The 11,028-nt window shown below is 39.4% G+C and overlaps 1 protein-coding gene across 1 annotated transcript; it reads right to left on the reverse strand.

The window, feature by feature from the left end:
• Positions 1–6,934: 6,934 nt before the first annotated feature.
• On the reverse strand, positions 6,935–8,656 carry LOC311061417 (activating signal cointegrator 1-like; the record flags this gene model as incomplete). Its single annotated transcript, XM_084080053.1, has 1 exon — positions 6,935–8,656. The coding sequence occupies one exon, from the start codon at positions 8,654–8,656 to the stop codon at positions 6,935–6,937; it is 1,722 nt and encodes a 573-aa protein (XP_083936179.1).
• Between the last annotated feature and the right edge of the window lie 2,372 nt (positions 8,657–11,028).

The raw sequence follows: 11,028 nt of genomic DNA on the forward strand, positions 1-11,028 counted from the left end.
AGTGCTGAGTGGATAGGGTTTCCGTCGTACGCGTTTCCCCCGGAAACAATATTTTTTTGACCAATCACAACACTCGTTTCATTCACGGAGAATGTTAACAGATTTGTAAAGGATCAACGTCATTTCCTTGGGCGGTACTTTCGTCAAATTCGACCGTTTCCGGTTCTACATCCCAGGTCTTTCCCAGCGTGACAAAACAATACAACCACAGCTGTGCTCTCATTGGCCGTCTCTTAACACGTGACCGAGTACTGCATTCAATGTATCCAGGTTTTTTTTATTATAAGTTAGACTCCAACATTTTATTGGAAATTAGCAGATCTACAAGCTCACAACGCGTCACTGATGTTGCAACGTGTTGTGAGCTTGTAGATCTGCTATTTTCAAACAGCTGATGTATACAGTAGGTTTAAAGTGCTTCTTTTGGGCTTAGTCGCTTCTTTTGGGCTCGTTTTCCTAGACCTGGTTGCTTATTTCTCTCATAGAATCTGGCAACACGCATCCGGTCTTTACAACGGTCCCATATTTGAATTCCACTAAGGAGAAAAAGCAACGGAGGTAACTATTATTATTATTATTATCTACATGTACAACTTCTGAATATAGTTGAAATACTGTTGTGACTTAACACTCACATGTCCATGCAAGCTACTTGTGTGTTGGTGGGACATAAGTTAGCTTCTAGGCTAACTTAACTTAGAAGCTAAGCTAAGCTAATAACATGTTTACATCGGCTGCATTTGTCAGGTGGACATTGTGATGGAATCCTGAATCCTGAGCTAAATTTGTGGGTTTATTATTATTATTTTTATTTACTTTTCCTTTAATCTAGCTAATTTGACACTGTGTTATGTTAATTCTTCATCATTAATTACTTATGATGCATCTCTTTTTCTTTCTCAAAAATCAAGCAAACATGCACAAAGGTATTAACACATTCAGAGGAAGGCTTTTATTTTCCCCCATATTTATCAGTAATACGACTTAGCCACCTTGTGGTTTAACATTTCCAAAATTAAACTTAAAGTGCCTTATGCTAAGTGCTAAAGAAATCTACAGAAAATTAACCAGTGCCATGAAATCAAAATAAAGCATTGGACTCATTGCATGCAGTTAGTGTGTATATGTGCATACACACATCATGCAGACTGTGTGTGTGTGTGTGTGTGTGTGTGTGTGTGTGTGTGTGTGTGTGTGTGTGTGTGTGTGTGTGTGTATATATAGATATACATATACATATACATATACATATACATACACACACACACACACACACACACACACACACACACACACACACACACACACACACACACACACACACACACACACACTGTACTTTATATAAAGGTCACAGGAAAATTGGCCACCATGGAAGAGGGGACATTAGATGTTAAATTGTCTATATTATTATATATGAAATACAATTATAATGGTTTTAAGTAATGTAAAATACAGATAATTGGAACACGCTTGGACATTGGATTGTCTATATTAAATAAAATATAATAAGTAATGTAAAGAACACATCATTATAACACGCTTGGACATTGGACAATTAAGGCCTAATATTTCTACAATTGCTACAAATTAGGGCTGGGACTTTAACTGATTAATTTAGATTAATTAATTACAGAAAATTAACGCGATAAAAAAAAAATAATCGCATTTTAATCGCGCTTAGTTTATGCACCACAGAACCTCACTGGACGAGTTTCAGGTGTACCGATCATACCAGTGCACCAACCAACAGCCAACACACTCCAGTGCACGCAATGGGACAAGAAGCCGATCAGACTGCTTTGCTTGGCCCAGTGGATGGGAAATTTAGATTTAAAAAACTCTCTGATGGAAGTATGGATAAAAACACGGTTGTGTCCAGAACTATTTTTTGTTGCTTAAACTTATGTATTCACTCATTGATTCACTCATATACCAAAATCTGTTTTAACTGAAAAGAAATTGCTTCTCAGGTCAAATATTGATATGCGATTAAACATGCGATTAATTTAGATTAATTAATTACAAAGCCTCTAATTAATTAGATTAATTTTTTTAATCGAGTCCCAGCCCTACTACAAATTCATCTCCTCTCCATTCCCCTGACTGTACACTGACTGCACTGAAGAATGTGGGGTCTTGCTCTGATTGCTCGCTCTCTTGTGAGCTTGTAGATCGGCTATTTTCTGATAATGTTCAAATTAGAACATTGTGTTACATATAATAAGATAATGATGCGTGGGTTCAACTGGTTAATTAAGTTCCTTGCACACATAAACTTTGGGGCCCCCCAATTGTAACTATGAGGACCCCTAGAGAACCTGGACCCCCTATTGAAGACCCATGCTCTAGTCTAAAGGATGGTCGCTAGCGTCACACATTGAGAATTGTGGCTCTAAGACCTTCTTAACGCATCCCTCTACTGCAGTGTGTTGTGAGCTTTGCATGCAGACCAATATAAATTAGGCAGAACCCTAACCCATGTGGTTGGAAAAGTAAAGCCCAACATTAATTATGGATAATAAGGTTATATCCGAAGATTAAAGAGTATTTGAATTTGTAAAACAATCGATAGAGTACGTGTTCAAAAGTATTTTCTATAGAAGCCTAATGGTACTGGGGGCTGGCTCCATTCACTCTTTTCAAAAGTCAAAGATTGGAACTTGACCTAACAACATTTTTCCGTCATGAGTTGTGTTTTAGCTTTAATACATCATCTTGTGTTCTGTCTTTATTTTACTTATGAAGAATGTTTGTCTTGAAGTTGTAAATGACCGGAGATGTTCATTCTTTTCTTTTTCTTTATTTGTTTGTGTCATCACAACAGAATGCAAGAGAAAGAAATGGGTGTTCAGCATGGTTGGTGTGCAGCACAACCAGAGAGCCAAGCCAGTGCTGCGGCTTGTGGAAAGAAGAGGTCGAAAAGACCGTCTCCCTTTGATTTTGCACCATGTGAGGACACGTTCTATCATCATGAGCGATGAATGGCGTCCATATCGTACATTGTCCTGAGTTGGGCTACAATCACCAAACTGTCAACCATTCGAGGTGGTTTGTAGAACAGGTGCTCAAACACAGCACATCGAAAGAGCCTGGCGTAGCGTAAAGGTACACGCTTGGAGACAAAAGCCAATCAAACGGAACAGCTGGGCCTGAAACATATATTTCTAGACGCAAAATGCCTATTTGTTAAGAAATGCATGGTTAAGAATTTGTTAATGTTTGTAAGACACTGGTTAATTGTTTATAAATACTTAAAGGGCAAGACCACTTTGGTAGAGGTTTGGGTTGTGTAGTTTCCTTGCCATGATGTAACTCCAAAGGTGGACAAGAAATGAAAAATAATTGCTCCATTAATTAGAAATTGATAATTCAAAATATGCTCCTCATTGATTTACATTGTACACTGAAACGGCTCTCAAAGTCACTCTTTTAGCCCGTAAACGAACACAAACATAGCTGATTCAGAGAATATAGAACATCACCAAACCCAGTACTGTTTATTTTTTTAATAAAAATGTCAACTTCCTGAAGATTTTACTATTTGAAGATTCGGATCCGGATCCGCCGATCCAGTCCGGGTTTTCTTTCCAATGAAAATAGCAAAATCAACAGGAAGTTAACATTTTTATCAAAAAAACAAGCAGTACTGGGTTTGATGATGTTCTATATAGTCTGAATCAGCTTTGTTTACGTTCGTTTACATGCTAAAAGAGCGACTTTGAGAGCTGTTTTACTGCACAATGTAAGTCAATGAGGAGCATATTTTGAATGATACATTTCTAATCAATGGAGCAATTCTTTTTTATTTCTTGTCCACCTTTAGAGTTACATCATGTCGAGGTAACTACACAACCCAGACCTCTACCAAAGTGGTCTTGCCCTTTAACAAAGGATGTGTTAGTGTTTATAAGACACTGTTCCCACTTTAGACCAGGTAGATGCACAAAGTGTTCATAAATGCATTATTAACGATTTGTTGATGTTTATAATACACTGTTTAAATCTTAATAAATATGTAAATAAGGATTTGTTAATGTTTATAAGAGACTGTTCCCACTTTAGACCAGAAAGCTGCAAAAAGTGTTAATTAATGCAGTATTAACGATTTGTTGATGTTTATAAGACACTGTTTAAATGTTAATAAATATGTAACTAAGGATTGGATAATGTTTACCACACTGTTCCCACTTTAGACCAGGTAGCTGCAAAAAGTGTTAATAAATGCATTATTAACGATTTGTTGATGTTTATAAGACACTTCTTAAATGTTAATAAGTACTTAAGTAAGGATTTGTTAATGTTTATAAGACACTGTTCCCACTTTAAACGAACGTCCTGGTAACTAACATTAATTAACAGTTAATAAACAACTTATAAGACACTTCTTAAATGTTAATAAATACGTAAGTAAGGATTTGTTAATGTTTATAAGACACTGTTCCCACTTTAAACGAACGTCCTGGTAACTAACATTAATTAACAGTTAATAAACAACTTATAAGACACTTCTTAAATGTTAATAAATACGTAAGTAAGGATTTGTTAATGTTTATAAGACACTGTTCCCACTTTAAACGAACGTCCTGGTAACTAACATTAATTAACAGTTAATAAACAACTTATAAGACACTTCTTAAATGTTAATAAATACGTAAGTAAGGATTTGTTAATGTTTATAAGACACTGTTCCCACTTTAAACGAACGTCCTGGTAACTAACATTAATTAACAGTTAATAAACAACTTATAAGACACTTCTTAAATGTTAATAAATACGTAAGTAAGGATTTGTTAATGTTTATAAGACACTGTTCCCACTTTAAACGAACGTCCTGGTAACTAACATTAATTAACAGTTAATAAACAACTTATAAGACACTTCTTAAATGTTAATAAATACGTAAGTAAGGATTTGTTAATGTTTATAAGACACTGTTCCCACTTTAAACGAACGTCCTGGTAACTAACATTAATTAACAGTTAATAAACAACTCATTAATGCCTTATTAACATTTAATTAACATAAGTTGTTAATTTATTGTCAATAAGTTTCGTGTTAATAGTATTTATAAGTCTTTATAAACGTTTATAGACACAGAATAAAGTTAATAACGATCTCATAAGCTGCTTATTAACAGTTAATAAGTATTTCACAAGTTGTCTATTATTTGTTAAGGACGTTCAGTGCTTTATAAACATTTATAAACACATAATAAAGGTTAATAACTTCCTTACAAGTTGTTTATTAACTGTTAATAAGTATTTAATAAGTTGTCTATATGTTGTTAATTAATGTTTGTTAATAGCACGTTAGATTCTTTATAAACGTTAATAAACACATAATAAAGTTAATAACTACCTTATAAGTAGTTTATTAACAGTTAATAAGTACTTAAATAGCTGTTTATTAACTGTTAATTAATGTTTGTTAATAGCACGTTAAATTCTTTATAAATGTTTATAAACACATAATAAAGTTAATAACTACCTTATAAGTAGTTTATTAACTGTTAATAAGTACTTAAATAGTTGTTTATTAACTGTCAATTAATGTTTGTTAATAGCACGTTAAATTCTTTATAAACGTTTATAAATACATAATAAAGTTAATAACTACCTTATAAGTTGTTTATTAACTGTTAATAAGTAGATAATAAGTTGTTTATTAACTGTTAATTGATGTTTGTTAATAGCACGTTCAATTCTTTATAAACGGTTATAAACATATTATAAAGTTAATAACTACCTTATAAGTTGTTTATTAACTGTTAATAAGTAGTTAATAAGTTGTTTATTAACTGTTAATTAATGCTTGTTACCAGGACGTTCGTTTAAAGTGCTACCGGCAGTTCCTTTACAGTGTTATTTATTGTATTGGATTCCCATTGGGGAAGCTTAGATCGCGTCATATAAGAACTGTGATGCAAAAATAAACAAATCAGCCCGGCGATTTTGTCAGGTAGCCTATGTGCCTCTGCGTCCTTTATGATGTTGAGTTTGATGACGTCTGTGTTTGGAGAAAGAAAAAACTAATCTTACTCTTTGGATAAATTTGTATTTTTTTACCGTCAGTTGATGGTTCATATCATATGAGTAATCCACTATGGGAAATGCAATACAAAAAATAACGCCACAACCCAGGGGGATTGCGCCCTCTAGCGGCAGTGATGTCAGCCTTCGGTTCTCTTGTTCTCGCATTAATAAAAATCTAAATACACATTTTGAAATCCTACCACCAGCCATCAAAACTTGCGACTCCCTATCCTCAAAAGCACCATAAAAGCACACCTGTCTGCAATTTTCAACAGCACCTAGAAAAGTCTTCTAGCTTGCCATCAGAAATACCACCCACGCTATTATCTGTAAATGCTCCTGGTATTGATGATTATTTTGTATAGTATTGTATGTCTTAAATGTCTTGATGAATTTAATACATAAAACAACAATGGAAACAAGGCCTAAGGGCTTTTTTGTGTTATCCTTTTTAACAGTACTTGTGTAATTGTACCACCGTACTGTATTTGTTAATAAAGTGTTCAATCCTATTTTCAAATTGCCCAGAAGGTGGGTGGACGGTCGGCGGTGCTGGGTCAACCTTGTGCACCTGTGGCACCCAGGGGCCTCCAATCTGCAGCAAACTAGGCACACATGCTGTTCAGGGGTCAGCCATGACAATACCAAAAAACCTACATTTCACATATGTGGGCACTACAGCAGTGTTACAGCAGTGTCTAACATTTCAAATGGCCATAACCCGGTGACCATGCTCTGATCAGTGCAATATAGGACTGGATTTGAAGGCCGCGCAGCAGCCTGAAAATCTATCAGTCAAAAAAATTGTAAAGAGAGTGTCTATTTATTAAAGTCTTCCTTCCTGAACTGTAGCCTATCACACGCTTTCTTTGTTGTTCTCCTTCAATCCTTGTCTAGTGTCACTCTGCAGCCGACGGAACCAGCCCCTTCTTGGCACCCTGGTGGTACTGACTCTCCAGCTTCCAGATTTTGTGCTTCCCTTTAAGCGGGAATTTCACTACCAGCTCCTGGGGATTGGTGCAGATGAAGACGAACGGAGAAGCCGACTCCTCGCCGACATCAGGAAACTGCTCTCTGTACTGCTCCTGGGACAGGCAGTCGGTCATGTTGACGCAGCCCAGCAGACAGCCAGTGGGGTAGTCTTCAGGAAACCTGGGTTCTTTCTTGTATATGTGACAGTACATGCTCTCCACTTCCTCGATCTCCTGAGCTGTGGGCTTCTTAGCTGCAGCGGCAATCCATAGACGACCACGGTGGGATGTGTACCAGTCTCGCCCCTCCACCCTCCTGATGCCTTTGACGAGCAGTGAGGCCCAGGGTTGGTGCAAGCTGAGGCACCAGCCCCCATCAGCCATCTCCTGCAGCTCTCTGTCCTGTAGTCTCAGTCTGGAACGCTCTGCTCCTGCCTCGTCTTCCACGGAACTAATTCCTTTCAGCAGGTTTCTGTTTCTGTGGCTCTCACCACCGCCCACATCCACCCACTCCGGTGCCGCCTGCACAATGTTGGGGTTGACCAATTCTCTGACATTCTGCCGTCCACTTTGTCCTTCTGGGTGTAATGATGATTTCCGTTGAGCACCAGTGTTCATGGCCTCGATTGCCTCATCCAGCTCGTTGTAGTACTGGCTCAGGTCATGTCCCTCATCGATTACTTGTCGACCAGCAAAGTCCAATGTGATCTTCCTATCTTTCCGGGAAGTGTCCCGAAGTTCTCTTAGCTCTTCCTCCTTCTTCCTCAGCTTGTCACGCTCAGTGGGTGACAGCCATTGATTGGAATCGGTGGCAAAGTAATCAGACTCGTCATCCAGAACCTGAGTCCCGAAACTATTCTTGTCATATTCTAGCAGTTTGTCCTTGTGTTGGATGGCCTTCTCCAGGCCTGCCTTCATACGAGCCTCTTGGTGTGGGAGATGGTCTCTATCTGAGCACTCTCCCATCAGTTTCTTTCGCAGTTTCTGGCTTTTATTGGAGTCTCGTTTCAGGAGCTCTTGCTCCTCTTTGGTGCAAACCAGGCTTCCACAGAAGAGGCAGGGGCCAGAGCCTTCTTGCTCACACACAATGCGGCCACAACGGAGGCAGTTATTGATGAGACCGTGCTTCTGGGCCAGACACTCACAGGTGTGGCGCCCAGGCAGAATTATAGCCAGTTTGTCCTGTCCCTCTTTAGCGTAAATATTCACAAACTTACTTTTCTTCTTCGATGAAGAGGAAGTGTTCATTTCTTGGGCCTTCCTCAGGTCAATGGGAGTTTTGATTACTTCTACTTCGGGTTCTGCTTGGTTTATTGTCATCACCTCTTGCTTGTTTCGGCCCTTACGCTTCGACTTCTTCTGGGAGTCCTTGGTAGTGTCATAGGAATCTGGTCCAGGCCTAGACTTCGTAAAGAGGAAAGGGCCTTGGTTATCTGTAGCCTGTCTTTGAGACCTCTGCCATCGATTCAGGAGCTCGTCTATGAATTCCCTCTTCTTCCCTTCGGTTCCCTGGAGAAGGTCTCCCACATACTCCACAATATCATCAGCATTATCAACTGATAAAATATACTGGACAACGTCTTCAGACACCTCCAGCCCAAAGCTAATGTGTAACTGGTCGACACACCAGCAAAGCAAAGCATCCGACATGTCGAAAATGTAAAAACTATATTTATAAAAAATAACAATAAAAATAACAAAATATGGCTGTAGTGTGTAGTTAAATAGCACCTAATTCTGATATGTTACTGACGAGCAGATGTTTTAAATGTGTTTTAAATTACTAAGCTCAAGTGCGTTGGGAACGATGCCCGTTGGGAATGCAGTACCCTCCAGTTATGCGATACTAGTTGCCAGAGTATAGTACTGTACCCATTATCATAGTGTTTGTACGTCACACCATGATTGATGACATCAGGGAACTCCATATAAGGGCATATTAAGGATACATACATACAGACATACGTATACAGAGATCTTCATAATGGGATTTGTGGATGTATAGATACTGCGCGGCCCGAACGTCTAGCGTGACGCGTCGTTCACTTTGCAGTGCCACCTTACAGGCACCTCACAGTGTGAGAGAGAGTTTTGTGCTCTCCTAAATCCACGGCAGGCTTTGAAAGTACCCACTTCAGAAAGAGGTGACGTGCATCACCTCTCCAATGACCAAAACCCACTTTGTGATTACTCAGACCTGGTATGGCAGACCTGTGGGGAGTGTGCAGTGGTGTACAATGTGAAAAGATAGTTGAAATCGCAGGAGATGAAGTTAGCAGTTTATTTGTGTAAAGGGTCGTCGGCGTGGGTTGTGTTGAGGATGGAAGCCGTCGAACTGGTGCATCCTACCTATTTATCGGTAGGATGTGATGTCATGCTGTCGTGAGATTAAGTCACACTGGCGTGTCTCATCGTGATGTCACGACCGTGATGTCATATGACGTCACACTGGCTACATACATACTGACAACCGACATGGCGCAGGATTCAAATTGTATATATAGATTCTGGACAACCAACAATCCACAGACTTCCCAATCAGCACATCACTCCCCTGGGTCTTCAGTGATACACGCAACAAATTTGAAGTTGATCAGTCGGAGGAAATATGGACAGTCATGCTAGGATGCAAGCCTGCACGCACACAGAGATCATCCATGTCATTTATATTATTGTTACCCTATTTGTACTAGTGTTATGGACTGCATTTATATAGCACTTTACTCCAAAGCGCTTTACAAAGTATTTCACATTTGCCCAATCACCCATTCACACACCGACGGTGGAGGAAACCATGCAAGGCACCAACCTGCTCATTGGGAGCAGTTAGGGGTTCCGTTTCTTGCTCAAGGACACTTTAACATGTAGCCAGGTGGAGCCGGGGATCGAACCTGGAACCTTTGGATTTGCGCGACTGTAAAGACGAAATGGAAGAGGGGAGGAGGCGAGTTTCCGTTGCTCCAGACTGTATGACGGAAGCATTTGAAAATTGTAGGAGGCAACAGTCTGGCTCGCGAGACTAATTAAGGTCTATCTGTTATACCACTAACCCTGGACAACGTTATTATCCCTCTAATGCTTAATGTATAGTCCATGGTACGGCTGTGTTGTGTGCCAAAAATAGCAGATATACAAGCTCCCAATGTGTCATGGATGTGATGTGTTGTAAGCTTGTAGATATGCTATTTTAGGCACCACAATGCCGCATGACAAAATAAGAATAGGAGCTGCATAATACGCACACAGGCATGTATGGCGCTCTCCACACACATGCTCTCGCGCGCGCACGCACGCACACACACGCAAACACACTCACACACACACACACAGACACACACAAGCAAACTGCCAAGCAACCGAGAAGACAGATGGATTGTCCTCACACTATGTTAACTGTACACAGCCAAGCTTACACACACGCACACGCACGCGCACGCGCGCGCACACACACACACACACACACACACACACACACACACACACACACACACACACACACACACACACACACACACACACACACACACACAGTCGGACACTCATACATATTGCTGGCCTTTAGCCAGACTGCAATCACAGCCAACCTAGATGAAAGAAAAGGGGTTTCTATGATCAGCCTAATGCTGTGAAATGCTTATTGTTTTATATCTCGACTCATACAATGTTTAGTGTTTCTTTTGCACTCTTAAAGGAGCATTTCACACCATTCTCAACCTATCCTCATATAACTGGTCCTCACTAATGCACATAATAATGTGGTAGGCCTACCTTTGAACTGACTTGTTGAAATACAAATTAAACCAGGAGAGGTTTATAAAAGTCTGTTTGTTTTGAAGACAATGGAATATGTAGACAAGTTGCTGTGGGACTGAAATGAGAGTGCTAGGAGAGCAACCAGGGACATTGGTACTTTTTATAATTACATGTATCTCCCCCCATCCTTTGAATCAGCCCTTACACACTGTGTGTGTGTGTGTGTGTGTGTGTGTGTGTGTGTGTGTGTGTGTGTGTGTGTGTGTGTG

Source organism: Gymnoscopelus microlampas, assembly GCF_963454915.1.
Source record: "Gymnoscopelus microlampas genome assembly, chromosome: 2".
NCBI lineage: Eukaryota > Metazoa > Chordata > Actinopteri > Myctophiformes > Myctophidae > Gymnoscopelus > Gymnoscopelus microlampas.